The sequence below is a fragment of the Oppia nitens genome, unplaced genomic scaffold (genome assembly GCF_028296485.1).
Source record: "Oppia nitens isolate AA-2021 unplaced genomic scaffold, nextdenovo-longstitch-racon4-pilon3 scaffold2_pilon_pilon_pilon, whole genome shotgun sequence".
Classification (NCBI taxonomy): domain Eukaryota; kingdom Metazoa; phylum Arthropoda; class Arachnida; order Sarcoptiformes; family Oppiidae; genus Oppia; species Oppia nitens.
This window is the reverse complement of record NW_026533210.1, coordinates 4,444,690-4,462,722: the sequence shown is the minus strand read 5'-3', so window position 1 is coordinate 4,462,722 and position 18,033 is coordinate 4,444,690. Positions and strand designations below refer to the sequence as shown.

Sequence of the window (18,033 nt, the reverse complement as noted above, 5' to 3'; positions counted from 1 at the left end):
GCTGTGTAAATTATAAACATTTATTAATAAATTATCATTATTTACTTATAGTATTTACTATAAAATTTTATTTTTAATGTATATTGCAATGATTTAATTATTATTATAGTTTTTTTTATCGTTTTCAATATATTTAGTAAATAGTAATAAATATTTAATGTCAAACATTTTATACTGTATAGTATATAACTACAAATCAAGTTTATTCAATATTCATTAATAAGTTGTCAATACTGTACAATAATACTTGTATGCTGTATAGTAGTGTACACTAAAAAATATTTTTAATTTTAAACTTTTAAGTGTCTAACTTTATTGCAATATCTTATTAAGTATTTTTTTTGTATTAAAGTTGTTCTTGGTGAAAAATGTTTTGCAATACACCAATTTGGGTATTATTATTATTAATAATTATATTTATTTGAAAATTTTCTACTAATAATTTGATTAATATTATATTTATATAAAATTATTATTTTTGTAGAATCAGAGTATGACATGGGATACTAATGTTCCTCAATTGACACAATGTTTCATACAAACCATACTACCTGTCCTACCAATGATCATAATTTTAACTCTATTGCCATTTGATATCTATACCATTAACAATTCATTTAAAACATCTAGGCCATTTAATAAAAATTGGAAATATGTTATGCATTTGGTATACTTTTTGTTTATTCACATAAATTATATTTTTCATTATAATAATAATAATGTTTTTTTTGGTTTGTTTTAGATTACTTGTTGGCTGTTAATTATTACTTCAATTATCAAACTTTCGGACAATATTTATCAAAATAATAACAATAAAGTTTTATTGATGAGTGAAATATTTGCAAATATTATAAAATTAGTCACTTATTGTTTAGTACTAACTCTTGTGCTTATATTTCGTCGATATGGTTATCGACACCCGATTACAATACCTGTGCAATGGTTGACAAGTTTATTGTGTGCATCAATTAGTTTATATCATATGTTTTATAATAATGAAAAAATTTATGAGTTTGCATTCATCATAATTTGTATTGAAGTTTATCTCAACTTTCAAGGAKTAATCATATCGTGTCTAAACCAACCGTCCGCCGAATTTGAACTATTGGACAGCGATTGTCAATTAAAGTGTCCAATGAATGACTTCAATATATTTTCCCGTATATTCAGAATTTGGATGAGAAAGTTGTTGAAAGTTGGATACAAAACTGATGTCGACTTAAAACAATATTTGCTACCACTTTGTGATTATATAACCTCCCGGAGCGCATTTCATAAATATGAAACTGAACATAAAAATTATAATCCAAACACAAGATTAGTACCAGTAATCAAATTATTGCCATTAATTTGGTGGACGGCGTGGATGCCATACATTATGTCATCAGTTTTAATGTTATTTAGTATTGGAGCCGCTTTTATTCAACCCTATATTTTGGGGAAACTTATTGAGTTTGTTTCCAATGAGGAAAGTCAACTATGGCACGGCATATATTATGCTATTATCTATTGTTTCTTTACATTAATCGGACGATTATGCAGTTCTCATAGCTTTAACTATTTAAGTATTGCCTATTATAGAGTTCAATCGGCACTTACCTGTGCTTTATATAAAAAAATGCTTAAACTTAGTTCCGACTCACGTAGAAAATACACAACTGGTAATAAATATAACTAATAATTAAAATTATATAAAAAAATAAAATTAATTTTTAGGTGATATCAATAATCTAATGGGTGTCGACGTATCAGAGATTTGCAGATTTTTTCACGTTATGACTGAATTATATTCAATTCCTATAAGTCTTTCAATTGGACTCTACATATTATGGCAACAATTGGGTCCGTCATCGATGACAATCATTGGGATTATGCTAATTGTCGGTCCATTCACAACGTATGTCATGAGACAAGTTAGTGATCTCCAGAAAAATCAGATGTCAATGAAAGACAAACGAATGGCACAAATCAGTGAAATGTTAAATAATATTAAACTATTGAAACTATTTGGTTGGGAAAAGCCATTCATTGATAGAGTTAGTAAAGTCCGGAGACAGGAGTTATACAAATTAGTTAAAGGAAATGTATGGAGTTGTGCGATGTATATCACATTTAACTCACTTCCTATGATTATCGCTGGCCTAACCTTTACAGTCTATACATTGACTTCAGGACAAAGATTTACAGCAAAAAATGCTTTTGTATCGCTCTCTGTATATAACCTATTAAGAGTACCATTGACTACGTAAGTCAATAATATATAATCATTTAATTAACTTTTATTTAGAAAATTAAATAAATAAAAATATGATATAATATTACGGTAAATAATTTATTTTAATTTGTAAACAGCTTTCCGATGTCAATCATATTATTAATCAGAGCTATTGTTTCATTCAGAAGAATCAGAAAATTTTTGAGTTCTGAAGAATTAGAGAAATACAATGAATGTAATTGTTTTGATAGTATTGATGAAAATGAATGTGTGGTTTCATTAAATAATAGTTCATTTGGTTGGAATAGAGATAGTGAACCCATACTTAAAGATATTCAAATTAATATTAAAAAGGGATCATTGGTTGCAATTGTTGGGAGAGTGGGAGCAGGAAAGTCATCACTACTATCAGCATTGATGGGTGATATGTATTGTATGAGTGGTAATCAACCAAAAATAAATGGAACCGTTGCTTATGTGCCACAAACGGCATGGATTCAAAACATGACTTTAAGAGATAATATAGTGTTTGTCTCCGACTACAGGCAATCAAAATATGAGAGAGTAATCACTGCCTGTGCTCTCAAAACAGATTTTGATTTATTACCGGCGCGTGATTTGTCTGAAATCGGAGAAAAGGGAATCAATTTAAGTGGCGGACAAAAACATAGAGTGAGTTTAGCCCGAGCTGTATATCAGGACACAGATGTGTATCTATTGGACGACCCGTTGGCTGCTGTGGACGCACACGTAGCTCAACATCTGTTTGAACACGTGATCGGACCAAAAGGAATATTAAGACGAAAGACACGTTTATTAGCCACACATAACATACACTTTCTTAAAGATATGGATTCTATTATTATTGTAAGCGATGGACATATTCTGGATTCCGGTACTTATGACGAGTTGTCCGATAGGGGTATGCTTTCTGAACATATGATAAGTAATGTTAATAATGACGATCGCGTATCGGAAATGAATTTACAAAATATTAAAAGACAAACTTCGCGTCAAATATCAACTTTAAGTCGCACTTCTGGTGATAAAATTGATGACAAATTAAATGATGAATTGGATTCATCTAATAATAATCTCATCGATGAAGAACATCAACAGTTTGGAAGTGTTAGACTTACAGTTTATTTAGATTACTTGCGTCGCTGTAGTCTATGGTTATCACTATTACTGGTTATCTTTTGTCTATTATATGACGGAACAGAAATCGGTGGTACCTATTGGTTAAGTTTGTGGGCTTCAAATAATTCATCACAAATAAACACAGAGACCGACAATAAAACTTATTATTTGACAGTTTATTTGGTACTATTCCTCTTTAACGCMCTGTTTATAATGGGAGGACAGTTGACGATCACGTTTTGTTCATATAGAGCCTCAACAGTCCTGCATAAAGATATGTTGTATAGTGTATTGAGAACTCCGTTATCCTTCTTCGATACCACACCTTTGGGTCGAATTCTTAATCGCTTTAATCACGACTTCGATATGATTGACGATATGATACCCTATTTTTTGTTTGATTTTCTCAAAGAATTTATTTACTTTCTATTGATTTTTATTATTATTGTTTATATCAACGCTTATATGACTGTATTGATGGCAATTGTTTTAGTGACTTATTTTTTTCTATACGTAAGTATTAGTAAGGTTTTAAATTATAAATTATAATATTAATTTCATAGCGACTATATCTGTGGACATCACGACAATTAAATCGTTTGATATCAATTACCCGATCGCCGATTTATAGTCATTTTAATGAAAGCATTTCGGGTGCAGTTTCTATACGAGTCTATGAAGTCCAACAAATGTTTGTCGAGAGACTGCAAAGACTAATTGATCTTAACATTAATGTCGAGCGACACAAATATTCAGCTGTCATGTGGTCTGTTAATTAAATAAATAAATTAGTAGTAATTCAATTGTATTATTAATTTTGATGTAATATTTTGTAACTTAGGATAGAAATCTGGACATCAGTTATAGGTATTATTATAACATTTTCAACGGCAATGATAATAGCATTCAAAAGAAACGAAATTAGTTCGGGTTTTGCCGGCTTTGTACTCATGTATTCATTTGATGTCATTAATCACATCTCATGGGTCTTAAGAGTTACGGCAGAATTAGAGACACATATGGTATCTGTTGAAAGAGTCAGAGAGTATTCACAATTGAATAGTGAAAGTGAATGGGAATCAAATGATAGTAACAAACCTTTGGATAACTGGCCCACAAAAGCTAAGATTGAATTCATAGACTATTCGGCTTCGTATAGACCAGAGTTGGAACCGGTACTTAAAAATATAAATTTTCGAGTGGAGTCGGGAGAGAAAGTAGGAATAGTTGGCCGAACCGGTGCCGGAAAATCATCGATAACTTTGGCACTGTTTAGAATAATTGAACCGAAAGCCGGTCAAATTATAATCGATGGAATTGATATCACAAAAATTGGATTACATGACTTGCGATCTAAACTAACAATTATACCACAAGAACCCAATCTATTTGCCGGAACTCTTAGACTTAATTTGGATCCATTAGATGACTATTTAGACCAACAATTGTGGACAGCATTGGAAAGGTCGCACTTAAAGGTAGACTCCTATAATATTAGGAGTAAACAATTACAGTATTATATTAATTTGTTTTTAAATTAATAGGACTTTATATCGCAATCAAGTGATGGTTTATTGTATGAGATAGAAGAAGGCGGTAATAACTTGAGTGCCGGTCAGAGACAACTTGTATGTCTGGCCAGAGCTCTGTTACGTAACACTCGTATCCTAATCCTCGACGAAGCGACCGCTGCCTGCGATCTGGAGACCGATCTATTGATTCAATCGACTATTAAGGAAGAGTTCAGCGATTCAACAGTACTGACAATCGCTCATCGATTGAATACAGTATTGGATTACAATAAGATTATAGTATTGGATAACGGGATGATTAAGGAAATGGATTCACCAGACAATCTGCTCCGGGATTCCGGTTCTATATTTTATAGTTTAGCCAAAGAATTCGGAATCGTTTGATTAACTATTTAATTCATTATATAAATTATAATAAGTAAATTATAGCATAATAATGTCTGATTTATATATACAATATTGTAATATATACAATAAATATTTATGTACCGGTATTTATAATTATGTAAAATAAATGTTTTTTCTGAAATAAGTAACAATACTTTATATTTATTTATTTTTATTTAATTTAATAACAAAATAGAATTCTTCAAAAAGTCTTCAAATATATAACAATTGATAAATATATCTAATTATAAATACAAAAATACTAATTTTAATCAATCGTCAATTTTTAAACTATTCCGAATTCTTTGGCTAAACTATAGAATAGTGAACCGGAATCCCGGAGCAGATTGTCTGGTGAATCCATTTCCTTAATCATCCCGTTATCCAATACTATAATCTTATTGTAATCCAATACTGTATTCAATCGATGAGCGATTGTCAGTACTGTTGAATCGCTGAACTCTTCTTTAATTGTCGATTGAATCAATAGATCGGTCTCCAGATCGCAGGCAGCGGTCGCTTCGTCGAGGATTAGGATACGAGTGTTACGTAACATAGCTCTGGCCAGACATACGAGTTGTCTCTGACCGGCACTCAAGTTGTCACCGCCTTCTGCTATCTCATACAATAAACCATCACTTGATTGAGATATAAAATCCTAATAATTTAAACATAAAATATTATAATAATTATTTAATACTATATGAACTAATTCCACCTTTAAGTGCGACCTTTCCAGTGCTGTCCACAACTGTTGGTCTGAATATTCCTCCAATGGATCCAAATTAAGTCTAAGAGTTCCAGCAAATAGATTTGGTTCTTGTGGTATAATTGTTAGTTTGGATCGCAAATCATGTAATCCTATTTGTGTGATATCGATGTCATCGATTACAATTTGACCAGTTTTCGGTTCAATTATTCTAAACAGTGCCAAAGTTATCGATGATTTTCCGGCACCGGTTCGGCCAACTATTCCCACTTTCTCTCCCGACTCCACTCGAAAATTGATATTTTTAAGCACTGGTGCTAACTCTGATCTATATGAAGCCGAATAGTCTATAAAATTTATTTGTGCTTTTGCGGGCCAGTTATCATTTGGTTTCTTATCTAGAGTTGATTCCCAATTACATTCCTGTTTTACTTGTGAGTACTCCCTGACCCTCTCGACGGCAACCATTTCTGTTTCGAGATCTGCGGCCATTCTCAATGAAAATGTGACGCCCCATACAATCTCAACCGAATAAATAAGTAGAAACCCGGCCACACCCGGGGATATACTTTTACCGTAATTTACTACTAACATAGCAGTCGACAGTATAATAATTGATGCAATAAGTGCACACCATATTTCAATCCTAAATTAAGATTTAGTTAACTTTTTTAATTATATTTACTTATAAGTTATAACAAACCCGATTAAACTAACCAAAGTGCTGCTGAAACCATATGTCTGTGTATATTGATGTTGATATCCATTAGTCTATATAGTCTATCGATGAAAATTTGTTGGACTCGATAGACACGTATGGAAACGGCACCCGAAATACTTTCATTGAAATGACTATAAACTGGTGATCGAGTGATTGAATTTAAACGGTTCAACTGTCTGGCCGTCCATAAAAAATATTTCTATAATTATATACAATATAAAAATCATTTTTATAATCAACAAATCTTAAGTATAGTCTATACTCACGTAACATAAAACAAATAGTATAATCACAATCACTATAAATATAATCATATATGCATTGGTGTAGACAATGATAGCCATAATTATTATAAACCAAAATGTAGTCTTTGTTGTATCCATTATATAAAACGGTATTTCTGTGTCAATCAATTCAAAGTCTTGATTGAATCGATTGATAATACGACCCAAAGGAGTGGTATCAAAGAAGGACAGTGGTGTACGAAGTATACTGTATAGCATATCGCTGTGCAATACACGGGACGCCCTGATGGCACAGTATCTTAAAGCTAACTGTGCAAATAGGATAAACACGGCAACTAGTAGTATAGCAGTCCAATAGTAAGTTACAAATGTTTTACGAGAAACGTTATCCACTTCTGTAGTGTTTTTTGATGTCCACAAACTGACCCAATAGTTACTGCCGACATCACAAACATTAAACAAAAATACAAATACCATTGAAGTGATAACAAGCCATAGTCCACATCGACTTAAATAATCCAAATAAACTGTATATTCAATACTTCCAAACTGTTGGTGCTCTTCATCAATAAGTTTAGCATTTTTTGCCTCCCTTTCTAACCGTTCCTTTAGTGTCTCTATTTTATTATCAATTTCTGATTCACTTCTCTGTGATAGTTGTCGTGATGTCTGTTTTGATAGTCGTCTCGATAACTGTCTATTTGTATTCATTCGTATAGATTGTAGCGATGTTTGATCTTCACTATCAATTGACATCTCATCTGATTTATTGTCCAACATTTGTTCCGAAAGCATACCCCTATCGGACAACTCTTCATAAGTACCTAAATCCTGAATACGTCCGCCACTCATAAGAATAATACAATCCATTTCTTTAAGAAAATATATGTTATGTGTGGCCAATAAACGTGTTTTTTGTCTTAACAGTCCTTTAGGTCCGATCACGTGTTCAAACAGATGTTGAGCCACGTGTGCGTCCACAGCGGCCAACGGGTCGTCCAATAGATACACATCTGTGTCCTGATATACAGCTCGGGCTAAACTCACTCTATGTTTTTGTCCGCCACTTAAATTGATTCCCTTTTCTCCGATTTCAGACAAATCACGCGCCGGTAATAAATCAAAGTCTGTTTTGAGAGCACAAGCATTGACTACTCTCTCATATTTTGTCGATTCATATTCAGAGACAAACACTATATTATCTCTTAAAGTCATGTTTTGAATCCATGCCGTTTGTGGCACATATGACACACTTCCGGCAATTGTTGATCTCTGTCCTCCTGTTTGATACATATCTCCCAAAATTGCTGAAAACAAAGACGACTTTCCTGAACCAACTCGTCCGACAATAGCCACCAATGAACCTCTTTTTATATTTAAAGTGATATCTTTCAAAATTGGTTCTTCATTTATATTCCACGCAAATATACAGTTTCTAAGAGATATAGCATATCTATGATGACTGACATCGTCTATAATTCCCAAACTTTCATCCAATTCCTCAGCACTTAAATACTTTTGTATTCGTCTAAATGAAACGATAGCTCGCGCTAAATGACTCAATACATTGGGAAGTCTAGTAAACAAAATTAAATTATTTATTCAATAGATATATTGATTTAAATAAATATATAATTAATTGAATACCTGGCCATTGGTGATCTAATCATATTTAATACAAATAACGATACAAATGCTTTTTTGGCACTAAACGGTTCAATTGATGTCAACGTATAGATAGTGAATGATATGCCGGCAATAATCATTGGTACTGAAGTCCACATAATATCAATACATATTCTCCAATAGTTAACATTATTTAGTGCCCGGAGCTCACGGTTTCTTGTTTTGGTTATTCTATCCATGAATGGCTTCTCCCAACCAAACAGTTTCAACAGTTTTATATTATTCAAGACTTCACTAATTTGATGCATACGTTTGTCTTTGAACTCCATCTGTTTGGTCTGCAATTTGTCGATACGTCTCATAGCATATGTGGTAAATGGTCCGGCAATCAGCATAACAGCCACCAATGACAACGATGCCGATCCTAATTGTAACCACAATATGTATAGACCGATACCAATACACAGTGGAAAGCCGTATAAGTTTGACATTTGATGAAAAAACATACAAATCTCAGACACGTCGACACCCATTATGTTATTGATCTCACCTTTAAATTAACTTTTAGTTTTAAAAAAATATATATTCTCATTACCCACCAAACACACCCCTATTATTTACCAGTTGTATATTGACGACGAGCACCGGGACTAAGTCGAAGCATTTTACAGTATAGTGCACTGGTAAGTGATGCCTGAACACGATAATAGGCGATACTAGTAAACCAAAAGTTATGGTCATCCAACACACGGGCACAAACAATAAAGAAACAGTAGCTTATGGCATAAAATATGCCGTGCCATAGATGGTTGTCATTGTTTGATATGAAGTCAATGAGTGCTGAGAGAACATAAGGTGCCGTAAAATCTGAAGCAATAAATGCCAAATCAAATATCGCCGATATTATGAATGCATTGCATGTCGTGCACCAAATCAGTGGCAATAGTCTAATCTTAGGCAGTAATTTAGGATTATATTTTTTATTAGCCAATTCAAATGCATTGTGTGAGGTACGGGAGGTTATGTAATCGCAATTTGGTAATAAATGTGGTCGAAGATCGGCATTGCTTTTGTAGCCATACTTCATAATAGTGACCATCCAAGTGAAGAATATACGTGAAAACACATTGAATTCATTCATTGGACAATAGGGTTGACTCTCGGAGTCTATTGTCTCGAAATCTGAAATCTTTTGTGTCAAACACGAGACAATCAATGCTTGAAATGTGAGATAAACTTCTAGACAACTGATTATAACATCAAATACAGTAATATTTGTGTTGTTATTGTATTTAATAAAAACATGATATAAATTGATTGAAACACACAATAAACTCGTTAACCACTGAACAGGTATTGATGTCGGCTGTCGGTAACCGTACCGACGGAATATAAAAACTAAAATTGTGACCAAAGTATAAGTCAACGATTTTACCAAATGTGAAAATACTTCACTTAAAAATATTAAGTTATTATTTTTAAAGTATTTCCACAAAGTTTTTGATAAATTACTTGTCGATACAATTATTAATGATATTATTGTTATCTAATATATATAGTAAAGTTAAATAATAAAAAAATAATAATTAATAATAAAAAATAAAATATAATACCAAATGTGTAATATTTTTCCATTGATAAGGAATTGACACAACTTTCTGATATGACTTTCGGACAGTATATACATCATAGATAAGTAACGCTAACAGGACTATCACTGGAAATACGGGTAACAATGTATGTATAAAACATTCAGTGAGCTCAGGGATATCAGAATCCCACGTAAGGGTCCGGTTCTGGATATTATTATTATTACAAGAAAAAATATAATTATTTTTATTTAGTTAAAAAATTAAATATTTTTTTTTACAAAAACTTACAAAAAGTGCTGTCTTACAAAAACCCATTGTTTTAAATGTTGTTAATAATTATCGTAAATATTGTAAAACATTTATCAAAATTATTCCATATTAAAAAAAATTATTTATGCAAATATAATCAAAATACCTAAAAATAAAATTATAAAAATAAAATTGTTATTTATAAAATAGCAATATTTAGATAAAATTTAAAAAAAAATAAAATTCAGTGATGCTTGTATTTATAATATTTATGTCAAAAATTATTTTGTTTATACAGTAAATCAATATTATTACGACATTCAAGGCAATTGCGATAATATAAATTGAAAGTCAATTTGTATGAATACTTTACAAATATTTATACTGTAGTTCAAACTTATTAGAGGCGCGCTATTAATTAGTATTACTACTATCTGTATAAATATTAGTTATAAAAAAATATAAGATATATAATAATAAATTATAGAAAAAAATTATGATTAGTCTAATAAATTCAATATTTCAATCGTTTGTCAAACGTTTTTTAAATTATATAATATTTCATTTAGAGTCTATCAATAGATTACACTTATGTAGAAAATAATTTAGTTTTTAATATGTGAGCAGGGTTGTTAAAAACAACAAAATTTTGCCTGAATTGTACATCAATTCATCACTAACTTTCCTATTCACATATAGTGATCACTTACCCATTTACACAAATATAAATTAAGTTTGTTGTATAAAAATTAAATAAACAATTTATATATATATATAGAAAAATTAATATATTAGTTTATTTTTTTAGCCAATAGTACAGTTTAAAATAAAAAATTTTAATATAAATAATGTACAATGTATACAATGTATAAATAACTTTATAAAAATATAAAATAATTACGGTAATTGTTATTTCTTTGCTATTGTTATCCAAATATAATGTCCAATAAATAAGAGATAATTTAGAGCCAAGTCATACAACAGTCATGAGATCCACTTCTATCTCTGACCTGAAGATCACAAAATTATTAAAATAATAACAAAAACAGTATTTCATTGATTAATTCAAATAATATAAAACAATAAAATTTAACAAATATTTCTTTTTATTAAATTTTCAACAATTGAAAACACAGATCTAATAATAAATACAAAAATGTAACAGTTTTTTCATACAATTCCAAATTCTTTGGCTAAACTATAAAATATAGAACCGGAATCCCGGAGCAGATTGTCTGGTGAATCCATTTCCTTAATCATCCCGTTATCCAATACTATAATCTTATTGTAATCCAATACTGTATTCAATCGATGAGCGATTGTCAGTACTGTTGAATCGCTGAACTCTTCCTTAATAGTCGATTGAATCAATAGATCGGTCTCCAGATCGCAGGCAGCGGTCGCTTCGTCGAGGATTAGGATACGAGTGTTACGTAACAGAGCTCTGGCCAGACATACGAGTTGTCTCTGACCGGCACTCAAGTTATTACCGCCTTCTTCTATCTCATACAATAAACCATCACTTGATTGAGATATAAAATCCTAATAATTTAAACATTATTTAAATATTGTTATAATAATTATTTAATATTATAAGAACTAATTCCACCTTCAAGTGCGACCTTTCCAATGCTGTCCATAATTGTTGATCTGAATATTCATCTAATGGATCCAAATTAAGTCTAAGAGTTCCAGCAAATAGATTTGGTTCTTGTGGTATAATTGTTAGTTTTGATCGCAAGTCATGTAATCCAATTTTTGTGATATCTATCCCATCAATTATAATGCAACCTAATGTTGGCTCAACAATACGGAAGAGTGCCAAAGTCATTGACGATTTCCCGGCACCGGTTCGGCCAACTATTCCCACTTTCTCTCCCGACTCCACTCGGAAATTGATATTTTTAAGAACCGGTTCCAATCCCGGTCTGTAAGAAGTTGTATAATTTATAAATTCAATTCTTGCATTTGTTGGCCAATCATCTTTCGGTTTGTTTTCTAATGTYGAATCCCAATCGGATTCCTCTTGTAATTCAGAGTACTCTCTAACCCTTTCGACGCAAACCATTTCAGTTTCGAGTTCGGCGGCCATCCTAAGTGACCACGCGATACCCCAAACTATCTCTACAGAGTATATCAGCACAAAAGCGGACACTCCCGGTGAAACGTGATCCCGTTCAAAAACAATCAACAATGCAGTTGAAAATGCAATTATTGAAGCTATTATACAACTCCATATTTCAATCCTAAAGTTATCAATTTTGGTATTAATAAATCAAAAAACGTTTATAAATTAATTGTTTTACCACATAGTTGTTGAATACATGTGTCGCTTGATATTAATATTAATATCAATTAGTTTTTGCAATCTTTCTATAAATATTTGTTGGACGCGATAAACACGTATAGAAACGGCACCCGAAATGCTTTCATTAAAATGACTATAAATCGGCGATCGGGTGATTGAATCCAAACGATTCAATTGTCGCGATGTCCACAAAAATAATCGCTATTGAAATTTAGTAAATAAAAAATAATAATATTAAGATAAATACAGACTATTTAAATAAAAATCTATCTATACTTACGTAACAATAGATAAACAATAAGGAAACAATTAATATAAATATAATCATATATGCATTCGTAAATATAATTATTCCCAGAATCAATATAAACCAAAATACTGTGGAAATTGTTTCGGCATAAAAAAACGGTATTTCTGTGTCAATCATCTCTAAGTCGTGATTGAATCGATTGATAATACGTCCCAAAGGAGTGACATCAAAGAAGGAAAGTGGTGTACGAAGTATACGTTCTAACATATCGTTATGCAATACACGTGATGCCCTAATGGCACCTTTTCTCAGACCCAACTGTGCAAATAAAACAAACAGTGCGTCCAATACCATAGCTGTCAAATAAAATGTAAGGAATTCGTCTCGAGCTTTGGTAGTATCGGTTTCAGTGGTATTTTTTGATGTCCAATAACTGACCCAATAGTTTCCGCCAACTTCGGAAGCATTGAACATGAATGTACTGACAAATCCCATAATAAAAAACCAGAGCCCACATCGGCGCAGATAATCCAAATAAATAGTATATTTAATACTTCCAAACTCCTGGTGCTCTTCATCAATAAGCTGACAATTTTCAGCCTCTCTTTCTAACCTTTCTTTTAGTGTCTCTTTTTTATTCTCAATCTGTGATTCACTTCTCTGTGATAGTTGTCGTGAAGTCTGTTTTGACAATTGTCTCGATATCTGTATATTTGTATCATTTGAAAGCATTCGTGATGTTTGACGTGATGTCTGACGGGATGTTTGATCTTCACTATTAACTGATTTGTCATCTGATTCAGTAGTGAACAACTGTTCCGAAAGCATTCCTCTATCAGACAACTCTTCATATGAACCCGAATCCAGAATACGTCCGTCGCTCATAACTATTATATAATCAGTATCTTTAAGAAAGTGTATGTTATGTGTAGCCAATATACGAGTCTTTCGTCTTAACAGTCCTTTTGGTCCGATTACGTGTTCAAACAGATGTTGAGCTACGTGTGCGTCCACAGCCGCTAAAGGGTCGTCCAATAAATACACATCTGTGTCCTGATATACAGCTCGGGCTAAACTCACTCTATGTTTTTGTCCGCCACTTAAATTGATTCCCTTTTCTCCGATTTCAGACAAATCACGCGCCGGTAATAAAACAAAGTCTGTTTTGAGAGCACAGGCAGTGATTACTCTCTCATATTTTGTCGATTCATATTCAGAGACAAAAACTATATTATTTCTTAAACTCATGTTTTGAATCCATGCTGATTGAGGAACATATGACACACTACCGGTAATTGCTTTTCGCTTTCCTACAGTTTGATACATATCCCCCATAATTGCTGAAAAAAGTGATGATTTACCGGACCCAACCCGTCCGACTATAGCTACCAGTGAACCCTTTCTTACTTTTAAACTAAAATCTTTCAAAATTGGTTCTTCATTTAGATTCCAAGCAAATGAACAATTATTTAACGAAACTGCATGTCTTTCATCGTTGATATCTTCTCTAAAGTCATCAACATTTCCTAAACTTTGGTCTAATTCTTCGGCACTCAAATACTTCCGGATTCGCTTAAATGAAACGATAGCTCGCACTAAATGACTCAATACATTGGGAATCCTAGAAATATATATATTTATTATTTTATGGGTTAGCGGTAAGTGTTTCTAAAAAAACTTTATATTATTATTAATTACCGGCCCATCGGTCCTCTTAAGAGATTTAATACAGAAAGAGTTACAAATGCCTTCTTTGCGCTAAATGGTTCACCAGATGTTAGGGTATAGATTGTGAATGACAGGCCAGCGATGACCATTGGTATACATGTCCACAGAATATCAATACATATCCACCAATAGTTAGATGTGTTTAATGTTTTTAGTTCCTGATTCCTGGTTTCTGCCACTCTTTTAATGAAAGGTTTCTCCCAACCAAACAGTTTCAATAGTTTAATATTATTCAAGATTTCACTCATTTGTTCCATACGTTTGTCTTTAAACTCCATCTGTTGTGTCTGTAGATTGTCTATACGTTTCATCACAAATGTGGTAAACGGTCCGACAAATAGCAGTGCGACCACCAAAGTCATCGATGCCGGACCCAACTGTTGCCAAACAATGTATAGTCCAATTCCCAGACTGATGGGAACGCAATATAAATTTGACATTTCATGAAAGAAACCGCAAATCTCGGTCACGTCGACACCCAAAATATTATTGATTTCACCTATAAATAAATCAGTTTTTATTAACATATATTTAATAACTATCAAACCGTTAATTACCAGTAGTATATTCACGGCGAGCACTGGGACTTAGACGAAGCATTTTGGCATACAGTGACTGAATAAGCGATGATTGTACCCTATAGTATGCCAAACTAGAAAACCAATAGCTATGATTGTCAAATACACGGGCGAAGATAAGGGCCAAACTATAGCAAATAGCAAAGAACACTCCGTGCCATAGATGTTCATCTTTATTAGAGATAAAGTCGATGAGATACTCAAGAATATATGGCTGAACAAAATTGAAGGCAATTAATCCAATCTGAAGAACGGCTGATATTATATACGAAGACCACGCTGTCCACCAAATCAGTGGCAATAGTCTAATCTCTGAAACTAGTTTTGCGTTTGGATTGTATTTTTTGTTAACCGATTGAAACGTTTTGAATGAGCTCCGGGAGGTAACGTAATCACATAATGCCAGTAAATACTGTTTCAGATCTGCATTTGTTTTGTAACCCGCTTTCAAAATCTTTAGCATCCATGTGATGAACACACGGGAAAATACATTAAAATCATTCATTGGACAATAATGTTGGCCATCAGTATCCAGTGTCTCGAAATCAGATATTTTTTGTGTCAAACATGATATAACCAATGCTTGGATTGAGAGGTAAACTTCTAGACAACTGATTGTGGCATCAAATGTAGGACTATTGGTGTTATTATTATATTTTACAAAAACATGATATAAATTAGTTAAGACACACGAAACTCCTGCCAACCAATGGACAGGTATTGATGACGGATGTCGATAACCATACCGACGGAATATAAACACCAAAATTGTGACCAAACTATAAGTAAGTAATTTTACTAAATATGCCAACACTTCACTCGCAGGTAAATTGATTTCATTTTTAAAGTATTGCCACAAATTTTTTGATAAATTTATAATCGATATAATTGTCAGACATATGATTGTAAGCTGTTATTAAAATTTATTTTTAACACAAAAAAATTAATAAAATAGTAAATAATTTTTATGTAAATACATACTAAATGTGTAATATTTTTCCATTGATAAGGAATTGGCGGTACTTTTTGATATGATTTACGAACAACATATACATCATATGGAAGTATCACTAATAGTATTGTGAGTGGAAATATCGGTAATACTGTATGCATGAAACATGTGGTCAGCTCAGGGATATCGGTATCCCAGGTTAGTGTCCAGTTCTGTATTTTATATATTTGATTAAAAATTAATATCATAATTTAAAAATAAATAAATAATTATTACATAATATAACTTTTAATTTTAATAAAAAAAAACTCACCAAAAAGGGTGTATTACAAAATTCCATAATAAACTTAATAATTTTTAATAATTTTATTTATTTATAAAAAAATTTGTTTAAATTAATAACACAAATATAAAGATTTTATAATTAAAAAAAATAAATGCCTAAAATATATCTAGTTTGTTGCCATTGTTTATTAAACAAACAATTTATATAATTTTATTTAAAAAAAATAAGTTAATTAAACATTTTTAAAGACTTAATAATCAAAATATAATACTAAATTGATGAGTATTTTAGCAAAATTTTTGTTGTATTTGTTGAATCAAATTGCATGGATTTATATACATTTGTATAAGTGATACAAAATAAAATTTGTTGCACTTTTGCTAAAAATATTTGCAACACTTGTAATATTAATACTAATAATTTCGTTTTGTTGTCAAATATTATTATTATTAATAAAAAAATTATTGCTTATTTTTAATACACAATCTAAACCAATAATATTTTTTTAGAAAAATAAATATAAACAATTTATTTGATGACAATAATGATTTAAATAATAATTTTAAAAATCTTATTAAATGTTAAACGTTTAATGTTAAAAAAAACACAATTATTTTATCGCACAGTAATATAAATGTTACGTTAAATTAGATAACATGTTATAATACTAAATATTATATTTTATATTAATAATAATAATAATATCACTTTCGATAATAATTTATTTAACATTATTTTTTTTAAAAAAAGTTGTAATACAATGAAATTTTTTTATGTATTAATTATCAATCTGGATAATGATATAGATATTATTATTGACTAAACTATAGTTTATTTTGTTATATTATTGGATGAGTATATAAATTATGTATTAATAGTGCATTTAAGGTTACATTTACTTTTGTATTTTTATCTGAAAATTTATTTTTATAATTTATTAATATTAATAACAATTATTCGCTTAGTTATTATACGCTGAGTGATACTGTATATACAATTCATTTATTAAAAAATTAATAAATAAGTAAATTATTTTTAATATAACAAATATTCATAGATTGTATGTTAAATACAACTTATTATTTATGATATACTATCGTATATCATGTAAGAAATTAATAATAAAATCAATAGATATTTAATAAATAGTTATAATATTCAGTATTTAAATGTATAAATTGGCCGAAAACTTAATACACGATTTTTTATGTATAATAATTATATTATTATTACATTAAGAAGTCATTCACTGAATATGTGTTTACCGTTTAAATGTTTCAATCAATTGATCAATTGGTTTGTCATAACAGTGTAATCAACAGTTTTTGTTGGCCTAACGTTTGCCAAACGATTGATTAGTTGATGTATAATATGTTATAATAAGAGAGAAAGAGAGAGAAAGAAAGAGAGAACACATAATACATGATTGATATTACATTGCATTTCATAATAATCATAACAACAACAACACTGTCTACTAGTTATCTGTGATTATGTAATATAAAAGTATTTACA

General features: G+C 30.8%; 3 protein-coding genes across 3 annotated transcripts; 1 reads left to right on the top strand and 2 right to left on the bottom strand.

The window, feature by feature from the left end:
• Positions 1–335: 335 nt before the first annotated feature.
• On the top strand, positions 336–5,271 carry LOC128955744 (multidrug resistance-associated protein 1-like). The gene is made up of 9 exons (XM_054301417.1): positions 336–392; positions 485–667; positions 743–1,661; positions 1,717–2,245; positions 2,353–3,750; positions 3,808–3,868; positions 3,919–4,121; positions 4,197–4,833; positions 4,900–5,271. The coding sequence occupies exons 1-9, from the start codon at positions 369–371 to the stop codon at positions 5,269–5,271; spliced, it is 4,326 nt and encodes a 1,441-aa protein (XP_054157392.1). The 5' UTR covers positions 336–368.
• Positions 5,272–5,560: 289 nt separating this feature from the next.
• On the bottom strand, positions 5,561–9,811 carry LOC128956410 (ATP-binding cassette sub-family C member 2-like). Its single transcript, XM_054302145.1, has 6 exons — positions 9,197–9,811; positions 8,597–9,125; positions 6,971–8,525; positions 6,701–6,903; positions 5,993–6,629; positions 5,561–5,932 (listed from the first exon to the last, which is right to left on the bottom strand). Exons 1-6 carry the CDS (start codon positions 9,714–9,716, stop codon positions 5,561–5,563), a joined length of 3,816 nt encoding a protein of 1,271 aa, XP_054158120.1. The 5' UTR covers positions 9,717–9,811.
• A 1,742-nt stretch (positions 9,812–11,553) lies between these two features.
• LOC128956316 (multidrug resistance-associated protein 1-like) lies at positions 11,554–16,585 on the bottom strand. Its single transcript, XM_054302017.1, has 8 exons — positions 16,546–16,585; positions 16,262–16,444; positions 15,260–16,190; positions 14,673–15,201; positions 13,005–14,595; positions 12,723–12,925; positions 12,026–12,662; positions 11,554–11,958 (listed from the first exon to the last, which is right to left on the bottom strand). The coding sequence occupies exons 1-8, from the start codon at positions 16,570–16,572 to the stop codon at positions 11,587–11,589; spliced, it is 4,473 nt and encodes a 1,490-aa protein (XP_054157992.1). The 5' UTR covers positions 16,573–16,585; the 3' UTR covers positions 11,554–11,586.
• Positions 16,586–18,033: the final 1,448 nt, after the last annotated feature.